Source organism: Dama dama, chromosome 18 (genome assembly GCF_033118175.1).
Source record: "Dama dama isolate Ldn47 chromosome 18, ASM3311817v1, whole genome shotgun sequence".
NCBI lineage: Eukaryota > Metazoa > Chordata > Mammalia > Artiodactyla > Cervidae > Dama > Dama dama.
Window position 1 is genome coordinate 102680954 of NC_083698.1, and position 12936 is coordinate 102693889.

Sequence of the window (12936 nt, forward strand, 5' to 3'; positions counted from 1 at the left end):
ATACACTGTGGAGTTTAAAGGTTTAGTACAAAAAATGTCAAATAATGCATTAATAATTGTTTATTTCTGATTACATGTTTAATTATATCACTTTAGATATATTAGGTTAAACAAAAGATAAAATTAAGTTCATCTGTTTTTCCTTTTTAAAGAGGCTACTAGAACAATTTAAATTACTTATGAAATTTAGATACTTAGGAAGTTTTGAATGAATAAGAGGACATATTATATAGAAGTACTAAACAGCAACTAAGCAAGACCGAAATCGACTCTGTGATTCATCCAACAGTGATATGATAGGGTCTTTAAAGGGGTAATTAAGGTAAAACGAAGTGTAAAAGCGGCACTAACCCAGTAATAGGACTACTACCTTTTAAAGAACAGATCAGAACCCAGGTGACACAAAGACCCAGGGGGACCAAGTGAGGACACAGAAAAGGCAGCCGTCTGCAAACAAGGACAGGCCTCGGAAGAAACCAAACTTGAATCTCTGACTTTTGGCTGGAGAACTGTGAGAAAAATTTCTTTAAGCCACTCAATCTACAGCGCTTCGTTATGGCAGCTCCAGTAAACTAATACATTGTTCCAAATAATTAAGATTTTTTTCAATAACCACTGGAGTTTTATTTCTCACAGTGAAATGACAAGACAAAGTGCTTCAGTCACACTAACCATATTTCAAATGCTCAACAGCCACGTGTATTAGCCCAGATCTAAAGAAAAGTACAAACCAGAAATTTCTAAGAATGCTTAACTACTTCCGATATGTGACCAAGAAGCATCTTACTACTACTCTGTAGAATTTTTAATCTGTAATTTAAAAATAAATGCAAATAACTCAGATCTACCCTTACATCATTCTTATAAGGATTTACTAAATAGAGATTAAAGAAGGGAGTTAACAGTTCAGGGCTATGTTTGGTACCAAGCATGTCATCACCAAGGGTTCTTGAGAAGTCTGCTGCTGAACTAGTGATCCGAATGGCCACCCATTTATATTACAGAGGAGTCCAAACTCTAGATACAGATTACCCAGGGATGCCCAAACCAGCCTCTAGTAAATCAGAGAATGCTACTATCCATCCTCATGTTTTATACTCCTTTTATGTGTTTAATCAAGCATTTTCAGTGGAGAATAAGTTCCAGAAAGATGAAAAATAACACGAATGCTATACTGCATGAGATATATTCCCAGAGACATTTCCACTTAACCATGAGGCATCAAAAAGCTATGACCACTATTAAAAATTTCATGCACCTAGAAATAATAAATTCAATAAATACAGAAGAAACCTACACACAGAATTCAGGGGAAAGAACAGGTAGCCCTGCCTAACTGAACACATTTACTAAATAAATAGCTATCTCCTTTGAGAACTATAGAAAAATGAAGGGATTTCAAAATTTAATAATGTAAAAAAGTTCACTTAGTACAAAGTATTTTCTATTTGCATTGATTCTACCTCTTAAACTTGCTTTTTATACTTTACAGTAGCTTAAATCGCACCAAGGACTTCATGTTTGTATGTATTTTTACTTTATATAAAGAAACGAAGGCTCTAAGAAGTTGAAAGACGTGTCCAAGGTCACATATCTAGTGAAGAGGACAGCTACAACACAAACCTGGACTGGTAGGTCCACAACTTCCCTACAGATTTTACAGTGTTGAAGTATTAAAACTATGCCCAGCACACAGTGTTACAGAAATGTTAGCTGTTACAAGAACGTGTAATATAATTATGCTGATTTGATCAAGTGTGTGCCCATAATACTGAAAAGGGTAATTCGATTCATAATAAACCTCAACAATGGTAACTCGGCTCAGAAGAAATAACTCCCAAGAGCATTACGGTCACAGAAATCTTTTTAAAATTTAAATACATATCATCTTTTTGCAAAGAAAGGTAGACTGACAGATAGAAGGTTTTCTAGCACAAATTTATGATGAAATTATGTGAGGAAAATAAAATGGAATTTTTGACTTAGAGTTTATCATGCATTTTTAAGTGAATGATGGTTCATACCCAACTGCTGTATTTTTTATTCCATCAGATCAATTTAAAAGGGATATAAAAGCTTTATTTATCAATACTCAATATTAAAGGACATTTAAAATGTGAGGGACAATGTTTTGAGATTTAAAGTCCTGAACCCAATGCACAGGTAGTCCTAGTTTGGAACAAGCACCTGGAAGCTACTTCGAGAAGGAGAAAATTTAAACATGGTGGGCTATTAGATACTTTGAAATCTGACGTGGAAAAGCGAAGCGGTGAACGGAATAAAACAACCTACATTATGTTCTCATTCTGGCTTAAAAATGTCTGTGTATTCATACATAGAAATATCTAGAGGAATATAAATATCAATGTATACACAACAAACGTACACACACGGAGAGAATAGCGGCAATCTCTGAGAGGCTGAAATACCGCATTTTTATTTCATCTTTTTATCCATATCTTTTTATAACACATATATACTATGTTGTAAAAATATACAAAAATGCCTAAATACCAGTACTTTAGTAAACTGGAAATTAAAGTCTCTGTAATTGGTTGCTCTATGTCTTAAGTTTGTGAAATAAGCACATGTCAGTTAATGATCCCGAGGAAGGTTTTACTCTTTTACTTTAGCTGCAAAGTGTTTAAAATAAATATACTTTACTTTCAAGCATACGGAGTTCTAAATATAAAGATTCATAATAAAAACTGAAATGATCACAGACACTACAAGAAAAAAAATTCATTTTTTAAAGAATATTGGAAAACACACCTATATGAACAGAGTTTAAAATAGCAAACAGTATGTGCTTACCAGTTAAATATTATTCAGTTTTAAAAACCCTTAGATAAAATGTTAAGGCAACAAACAAAATAAAATGTCTGCATTCTTACTGTATATATCAGTGTTAAACACTTTACAGATACTTTTTAATCTTCATACCTCTCCTTGAAAAGTGTCCTTCTATCTCATTGATGAGAAAATCAAGACTTAAAGAACTATGTATCCAGAATCCACCTGTAATCCTTTTGCAATGTACATGTGTATCAAATCAAAAATACATTATATATCAATTATATCTCAGTTAAAAGAAAAACTACAAGTTAAATGTTAAAAAATCAAAGATAACCCAATAGAAAAATGGCAAGAATGATCATCATCAAAAAGTTTACAAGCAATAAATGTTTGAGGGTGTGGAGAAAAGGGAACCTTCCTACATTGTTAATGAGAAGGCAAATTCGTGCAGCCACAAAGGAGAACAGTGTGGAGCTTCCTTAAACTAAAAGTAGAGGTAACATGTGATGCAGCCATCCCTGGGCTTCCCAAGGGGCACACTGGTAAAAGAATCCACCTGCCAAAGCAGGAGACGCAACAGACACAGGTTCAATCCCTGGATCGGGAAGATACCCTGGAGGAGGAAATGGCAATCAGTTCCAGTATTCTCGCCTGGAAAATTCCATGGACAGAGGAGCCTGGAAGGCTACAGTCCACAGGGTCCCAAAGAATCAGATACGACTGAGCAACTGAGCAGGCACCAGCAATTCCACTCCTGGGCATACAAGCGGGAAAGATGAAAACTTTAATTTGAAAAAAGATACATGCACTTCAATGCCCACAGCAGCACTATTCTCAACAGCCGAGACAGGAGAGAGACCAAGACGTGGTGCACGTGCAGAGTACTACCAGCCCCATAAAGACAATGACTGGGCCTAGAGAGCATCATACCAAGTCAAAGACAAGCATCACATGATCTCATTGATGTGGGATACATAGGAACTTACTTACAAAACAGACTTACAAACATAGAAAACAAACTTGTGACTGCCAAATGGGAAATAGGGGGAAGGGATAAATTAGGGATTTAAAATTAATCCTTAATCCTCCCTGGTAGCTCAGTTGGTAAAGAATGTGCCTGCAATGCAGGAGACCTGGGTTCTATTCCTGGGTTGGAAGATCCACTGGAGAAGGGATAGGCTACCCACTCCAGGATTGTTGGGCTTCCCTTGTGGCTCAGCTAGTAAAGAATCCACCCGCAATACAGGAGACCTGGGTTTATCCCCGGGAAGATTCCCCCCCAGAGAAGGGAAAGGCTACTCACTCCAGTATTCTGGCCTGGAGAATTCCATGGACTGTATAGTCCATGGGGTCGCAAAGAATCAGACAGGACTGAGCGACTTTCACTTTCAAGATTAATAGATACACACTACTATATAAAATAAATGCCAAGGACGCACTATATACCACATTACAATACCTCATAATAACATACAATGGAAAAGAATCTGAGAAATAGATATATAGACATAACTAACAGATGCAGGTATAACTGAACCACTTTGTTGTAAACCTGAAACATTATAAATCAACTATATAAAGAAAAAAAGTAGTGGCAAGAGACAAATATTTCACAATTAACAACAGACAATATCCGCATTCTGCCACAAAGGAAATGCAAATTGAAATCAGATTCCTCTACACACCCATCAGAATGACTAAACCTTCACAATAAGAATTCTAAGGATTGAAAATGAACACTCCGGGGGATTAGTGCAGCATGAGCTAGGGTCAAAGTACTGAGGCTCCAATCAATGTTCACATAGTAAACAGTGGTAAGTTCTGCTTGGCTTGGACAGAGAGGTGAGTGATTTAAGAAAAAAAAGTAATCTGGAAAAGCAGTTAAGAATCAGATGGTGAAGGGCCTTTAAAGGTTAGGATAAGGACTTTAACTTGTATACAATTAGCAATTCTGAACCATGACATGGATGACACAATTTAATCTAGTTTTAAAGGTATATAAAAGGCTGTTTTCATAGACAATGTTCCAGAGATGGGAGGACACAGAAACTTTCAAAAATCTATCTCCTATCCTGCAAGAATTTCTGTCCTCCAGAGCTTGGTTTAACCTCACTGCTCAGCCATTCTTCCAAAACCTCCACCTGTTCTCTCAACCTTCTTTCTTCCTCGCTAGTCACCAGATGAACTGACTTAGTTCCCAGACAGACACAGGACTGAGCTTTCAATCAAGGCCGGCCCAGGGCCTGAAATGCTCCTGTGCTTCCCCTAGGCCTCTCGTGATTTAAATCCAGTGCTTTTCTGGACGTCCACCTGACATCTGTCCGCCCGTGACTTCTCTGCCTTCTCCAGCCAGCCCTCCTCCCAAGTCCCTGTGGTTCCTATGTGGGTCCAATCACACATAGTCCAACATTTAACTAGCATTTATCTTGCTTTGTTCTTGATTCCAACAAGACTGTGAGCTCCTTGATAGAAGAGATCACAAGAGTATCCCCCACAGCACCTGGTATCAAAGGCAAACACTAGATAGTTGTCAGTTCCTCTAGATAATAGAAATCTGGACATATCCCTTGATCTGGTAATTCCATTTCCGGAAATGTATCCTATTGATAAACTCACATAAATATGCAAAAATATGATCAAAGTTATGCATTCTAGATAGTAATAAAAACTAGAAATAATCTAAACATCTTTTAAGAAAGCCTAAATCCATTGTGTCTATACTGCCCACTAAAAAAAAAAAAGAACTTGGGATACCTACACATATGGACCATAACAAAGTAGTAAGTGAAAAAAGTTGCAGGAAAGGGCTTAAAACAGGTCCTATATTTATTTATACACATACACAATTTAGAAACACACAAGATTTCAGAAGGACAACCTCTGTTAAGTAGGATGGACTTTTTCCTGCAGTATTAAAAACAACAGGCCCAAAATGGATTCATTTATGTTAACTCCCCGATCACCAAACACAGACTTAATAATTAACCAATTATGAGCAGTTTCAGCTCTACCAAAAATGGGAACTTAAATCAGCCAGTCAGAAGTCACTCTTATCAGAGCTAGCAAACTAATCTGCCCGACAGACCCTTTACCATCCCCTAAAGGAAAGGGACCTTGCTAGAACCAAACTACTTTTGGTGAGTGTAACTTCCTTGTTCCTGCCCATTTCTGCCTATAATGTCTACCACTTCACACAGCTCCTCCAGTTTCTATCTGCCAGATTGGATACTACCCAATATATTAATTGCTGAATAATCACTGAGTAAGATTTGTAACATTTACTCACTTGAATTGTTTTTTTTAACGTTTAGAAACACTCTACTCTGTTTAAAAAAAAAAAATGAACAAAGAGCAAGACGTTTGAAATAAAATATTGATATATTTTTACTCACTGCTCCAAAACAGTAATTTACAAAACTTACAATATAAATCCATTTTATTTAAAACAAGAGGAATGGTATATTGGTTATATGTACATGAATAAAATTTTAGAATATATACCAATTGTTAATAAAGGTTATTTCTTGAAGAGGGATTACAGGAAACTTTCATGTTTTAGGTTAGTTGTTTTTCTTTAAATAATAACCATTTACTTAATTTGGCCTTCCCTGGTGGCTTAGATGGTAAAGAATCTGCCCACAATGTGGGATACCCGGCTTAGATCCCTAGGTTGGGAAGATTCCCTGGAGAAGGGAATGGCAACCACCCCAGTATTCTTGCCTGGAGGATCCCATGGACAGAAGAGCCTGGCAGGCCATAGTCTATGGGGTCACAAGAGAGTCAGATACGACTGAGAGACTAACACACACTTCAATTACAAATAACAAAGATTAAAGAGATTTTATATTCCCTCTGCTGGTGATCATTAGAGGTGAGCATCTTGGTGCACTTGACAATTAGTTACCCTGGAGAGAACCAGTTTGTCAGACTGTCCGCTACACGAAATCTGGGTGAGCATTACAGGCACATTATGCCGAAGATCACATTCAGAGAAGTTATTCATACAAAAGCTACCTCTCTGCTAGAAAATATTAAATGTCTACTTGATGAAGGGAACCTCTCTAAACGTAACGTTAACCTCAAATATTTACCGAATTACTCTAAGAGCCAGGCATTGCAAGGGCACCGCGTGATACACTGTTCTGTTTTTAAACATCCCTGATTTATCTAGAGGAAAGTAAACTTGTAGGGAACCCATGTTTCCAGGCCAGTGTTTGAGATCAGATGGGAATCTCTAAATAACTGTACACTTAGGAGCAAGAAGAAGAAACTAGGCAAACCACTAAATGCCACGGATGTCCTCAGAGAAGTTCAGGATTCCACCTGGAGGGTCTGTGCTTCATACAGCGCATCACAGTCCTCGACGGTTCCCCGTCCGCCTGCCCCAGCGCGGAGCCTGCAAGACTGACCTGAGGAGTCACAGCCTTCTCCCTAAGCCTCTGATTAAACCCATATGGAGCAGAGCTGCCTGTCTTTCCTGCTATTCCCTACTAGTCTACTGCTCCCAACCTTTTCCATCTCAGCATGTAGGCACGTTGTGCTCTGTCGCTCAGCTGTGTACAGTTCTCTTTGACCCTAAGGCTTCTCTGTCCATGCAATTCTCCAGGCAAGTATACTAAAGCCGGTTGCCATTTCCTCCTCCAGGGGATCTTCCCAACCCAAGGATTGAATCCATGTTTCTTGCTTCTCCTGCACTGGCAGGCGGATCGTTTACCACTGAGTCACCTGGGAAGCCCTTTCCATTTCAACACTGACCCGGAAATCCAACCACCTTAGCCTGACCACTAATCACTTACCGAAATTAAAGCTAAGAGCTTTGCATGTTTTACAACTCATCCATGCTCACAAGAACCCTGTGAAATAGTCCTACTTCACAAATGAAGAAACTGAAATACAACCAGCAAATCTAAGACTTAGACCCAGAAACCCTGTTGCCTCACTCCAACCTTTCCTATGTACCACTGTCTCTATGACCTATCCCTTTAAAACTGAGAAAACACTAGATCTTCCAGCAGTAAAGTGTTCATGCTTAGTAACAAATCTGAACGTCAACAGGCCAGCTGAATCCAATGTTTACTCTTGGAAATACTGTTGCCCCCCCCCCCCCCCCACCCTTGGATAACTGAGAACTACCGAAGTTTCAATTTCAAAATGTTTATATATGCCAGTGCTTTTCTTAGGAAAAGCTGTTTTCTAAAATGATTAGACACTCAAACCTCTCAACAAGTCAAACATATTGGGTTCAGACTCTAGTTCCTTACGACCTGCAAAGTAAGATAAAAAGGATATGTAAACAATGTAGCACAGCAAGTGTCTGGGCAGAAAGGAGTCAGGGCCCCTGCTGTAATGATCCTTTGATTGTTTTACCATAAATACTCCCAGGATGTGGGGAAACTGACAAGTTCCAATCAGATTCAATACTCCCGCCCCAAAAAAACTCAAGAATTCACAGGTTTACAGAAAGCTGTACACACTATAGAGTTTTGCATTCAATTTAAATTGTTGAGCTGATAAACTAGAAGTTCTACACAAGAGAAACAAAAGTAAAAACCGGTACATAAAAAAATGTTTTAATATCATGAAATTAGCACGCAGTTACTACACATGACAATGAAAGCAACTAACAATTCCCTCAGAAAAACTCATTCTTCCGTCTACTTCCATGTGAATTACAATGACTCCACACTTTAAAATAAGAAAAATCTTTGACTGTCGTATCTTGAAAGCATTTTTATTGGGTAACCTCAGGCATTTTCAAAGGATGACAAATGGGCACAATGGGCAGGCAATCATAAAGTCAATAAAGACTGATCTCTACCCCTTCCGTCTACTTCTCTGCTCCAATTATTGTTAGGAGCCTGAGAGCTCACATTACAGGCAGGGCTTGGTCTTCTCCAGGTGAAGGGCATCAGCTTTAAGTCCTCACACAACCCTACACCGCAAGGACTAATAACTGTGCTCATTTTTTTCAGATAAGGAAACTGAGGCACAAGAGAGGCTGAGTAGTAATCTGCCTAAATCTAGGAAATCTGAGTCAGACTGGACACCACTCTGGGTCGAGAGTCCAGCCCTTTTAACCTTATCAAGGCTTGGGGTGGGGGGCCGGGGACTGCGCATCAATTGCACTGTGAAACGTGTGAAGAAATAGTTACCAGAGGGAAGCAGGGGTTCCAGCGGGGTAATGGCATGCTCCATAACGGGATGCTGGTCTCTGCGTTTAAAAAAAAAAAAAAAACACATAAAAATGCCACATTAGAACTTCTCCTAGCTAATTAAACAGCACGCGAAAACGCCAGTACGTGTGGCGCCGGGGCGGACCGCGGAGCGAGCCGCGCTCCCGGTGTGCAGGCCCGGGCACGGCCCGCTGGGCGCGCGGCGACGGGGACGCCGGAGGCGTTCCAGGGCGCGCGGGGGCGCAGAGAGCGCGCGCTACGCGTGTCTCGGCGGGGTCGCCGGGTCCAGCCTCTCCCCGTGACGCCGTCACCGTCCCGGGATCGGGGCGGGGAGCCAAGGGAGCCAGGAACGCGAAGCGAGTCGGAGCCGCCTGCTCCCCGCCCCACACGCCGGGAACGCGGGTGGCGCGCCAAGGCTGCTGTCGCACTTACACAATATGGCGGGTGGAGCCACCACCGAGCGGGAGCGCAGACTGCGGGAGCCACGCGATCGACGGCTCGGCGCTCGACTGACGCACCTCGGCGGCGCGCAGCCCGCGGCCCGCAGTTTTAAGGGAAGAGCGCGCGAGGCGGCCCCGCCTCCTTCCGGGAGCCCGCGGCGCGTGCGAGCCGCGGGGCCCCGCCCCTAGCCCCAGCCCCATCCCCCACCACGCACGCCCCCTCCTCCGCCCTCACCCCAGACTGTGCGTCCCCTGGCTTCGGGCGCCGGAACTTTAGGCCACCCTGCCACCTGCTCCCTCACGCGCCGCCCTCTCTTCTAGACTACTTCTGCCCTGGAGCCATCGCTGGTGTTTCTGAGGAACGCTGGTCCCTGAACTTGAGCTTGGAGGCCGCTATTTGCTCCAAGCCAAGCGTTAACATCCCCTGTCATCCTTCGCCAGCTTGGCATCAGAGCCCAGCCAAGGTCCCAAGTTCCCGAAAGAGCCCTTTTTCTTGGTCCTCATTCTCTGATCTCCCGCTTGCAGCTAGTGTGCCTCAGGAGCACGCCTTCGTTCAAGTCTTCGCTGGGTTGCAACAGTCACAGAATGTTACCGTTGGCAGGAACTTGAAGCTGCTTTTGCAGCTCTGCTGACGCCAACATTCACAGGTTGAAGAGTTCTTTCTGTGGCCACGCAGCCTCTTCCAGGACTGAGCGAGCCAGGTCTCTAGACTTAGTAGACTCCCTAGGCTTTATCTTTTCCAGACTAAACTTGTTCTTTTGCGGTTCTTAGAGGACCTGATTTTTAGCCCCCGCTGTCGTGGTTCCCATCCTCTGTATTTAATGTTGCCCGTACATCGTGGTTCTGACTGCTGATGAGGACCGCACAACTGTCAGCATCTGACAACTCTTGCAGACCTCTGCCCTGAGAGACGTGACCAACTCTAGCATGGCTTCTACCAGCCTACGGCCTGTCCTCAGGACACACACACTTTTTTTTTTTTTTTAGTTGGAGGCTAATTACTTCACAACATTTCAGTGGGTTTTGTCATACATTGATATGAATCAGCCATAGAGTTACACGCATTCCCCATCCCGATCCCCCCTCCCACCTCCCTCTCTACCCGATTCCTCTGGGTCTTCCCAGTGCACCAGGCCGGAGCACTTGTCTCATGCATCCCACCTGGGCTGGTGATCTGTTTCACCATAGATAGTATACATGCTGTTCTTTCAAAACATCCCACCCTCACCTCCCACAGAGTTCAAATGTCTGTTCTGTACTTCTGTGTCTCTTTTTCTGTTTTGCATATAGGGTTATCGTTACCATCTTTCTAAATTCCATATATATGAGGACACACACACTTTAAAATGCCTACCTGAGAAAGTCCTCACGAACGCTGAGGACAGGCCCCTGACCTCCCAAGCTCTTGCGATTGTGAATATGTATCTTAAGACTCAGAAGCGTCTCTCCAAACTTGAGAGCCATTTCCTGCAAATGCAGGAAGGGTGCATCTTTGTGAGAGAAGAGACTCCTCGCTTTGGCAGCTGCCAGCTAGCAAGAGAAGCTTGTGTCATCGCCCTTAATACTGACCGGCTCTTTGCCCACTCTTCGCCCTCCCTCATCCTCCCGTTAAAACTCGTCCCAGTAGCCTCTGCACATATAGGAATAGAGCCCAACTCTTTCTCGACTGTCAGTAGTTACTAAACAAAATCTGTTTTTGACGCTTGGACTAACACCTGGTGTTTATCTTTGACACTGTTCAATAAGTTCCAGGGGTGATCTAACCTAGAAAAGTACATTGCTGATACTGATTAATCAGCTGCCAGATCTAATGAAACTTGCAGGTGTTTTTCACATTCACCATGTTAAGCCAAGTATACGCCTACCTCACAGTCAATTTTAGACCAAACTACTAGGGACTTCACATTTATCGTAGTAAAGGTAAATATTGGGTCTTTACCATCACAATACAGCAGGTGAGCCATTTTAACCATGTGCTTACCAACTGTGGGGCTTAAGAAAACTACTTAGATTTCCTCACATATAAAATGCAAACAATGTTGTCTACTTTGGAAGAGTTCCATAAGGACCAAATGACTAGGTTTGGATAAACACTTGGGTAGGTGCCTAGTGCATATAGGTTTGAAAGAAAATGTGTGTCCCTGTCCATCAATATGAGAAGTATCCAACTTACATCTTATAACATCCCTGTTTATAGCACACTTCCTTGCAAAGTTTTTATGTGTAATATAGTTCAGGTTTCTTTCTCCCAAAGAAAACTGAAATAAAAAAATTAAAAAAAAAGAAAACTGAAATATTAACCACAATAAATTTCAAAGGTCCCTATGTTTCAAGATGCTCATAGTGAAACTAGTAGACAACACGCTGAAGGTGAAGGGAGACTGTGACCATGTAACACACAAGTGGTTGCTGAATATATTTCAGTATCAAGCAAATGGGGGCTTCCCAGGTGGCGATAGTGGTAGAGAACCTGCCTGCCAATGCAGGAGACGTAAGAGACGTGGGTTTGATCCCAGGGTCGGGAAGATACCCTGGAGGAGGGCACGGCAACCAACTCCAGTATTTTTGCCTAGAGAATCCCATGGACAGAGGAACCTGGAAGGCTGTAGACTATAAGGTCGCAAAGAGTCAGACATGACTAAAGTGACTTAGCACACACCCAACAAGCAAGTGGACCAATAAAATGATGACCAAGGGTGTTACTGAGTCCAGGCTCACACTGCTCACTGCATGACAGACCAATAAATCGAGAGATGAGTTGTTGGGACAAGGAATACTGACGTCATTCAGAAAATCAGCAGACCAAGAAGATGGTAGACTAGTGTCCCAGAGAATCATTTGTCTGGGTCTGGATGCTAGTTTCATTTACAGAACAAAGAGAGGGCAATGAGGAGGTATAGGAAAATAAGGCAATAAATTGTTGCAAATACTTGCTGGTTCCAGTCAGACTCTGGAAAGTGTGTGTTAATTTCTTTTTCCCTGCAGTCATACAAGTCAGGATGTTTCCTCTGAGCTAAACAAAGGTATTTTAGCTTAACACTCAGTCATGGGAGGCAGAGTTCTCTGAGATAGGCCACTGTGTACACTTTAAGCCATAGGGAGCCATAGTGATTCAGTTCAGTTCAGTTCTGTTGCTCAGTCGTGTCTGACTCTTTGTGACGCCATGAACTGCAGCACACCAGGCCTCCCTGTCCAGCATCAACTCCTGGAGTTTACCCAAACCCATGTCCATTGAGTCAGTGATGCCATCCAACCATCTCATCCTCTATCATCCCCTTCTTCTCCTGCCCTCAGTCTTTCCCAGCATCAGGGTCTTTTCCAGTGAGTCAGCTCTTCACATCAGGTGGCCAAAGTATTGGAGTTTCAGCTTCAGCATCAGTCCTTCCAATGAACACCCAGGACTGATCTCCTTTAGGATGGACTGGTTGGATCTCCTTGCAGCCCAAGGGACTCTCAAGAGTCTTCTCCAACACCACAGTTCAAAAGCATCAATTCTTCGGCACTCAGCTCTCTTTATAATCCAACTC

At 42.2% G+C, this 12936-nt stretch overlaps 1 protein-coding gene across 3 annotated transcripts in view; it reads right to left on the bottom strand.

The window, feature by feature from the left end:
• Positions 1 to 9351, bottom strand: part of TPK1 (thiamin pyrophosphokinase 1) — a 352973-nt gene extending 343622 nt beyond the window's left edge. Inside the window, exon 1 of one of the 3 annotated variants that reach the window (XM_061165992.1) lies at positions 8949 to 9348. In XM_061165992.1, coding sequence (XP_061021975.1) covers positions 8949 to 9036 — 88 coding nt within the window. In that variant the 5' untranslated portion in view covers positions 9037 to 9348. Of the gene's footprint in view, positions 1 to 8948 lie in introns of all 3 variants that reach the window. The other 2 variants (XM_061165990.1, XM_061165991.1) reach the window with 2 other exon arrangements.
• Positions 9352 to 12936: the final 3585 nt, after the last annotated feature.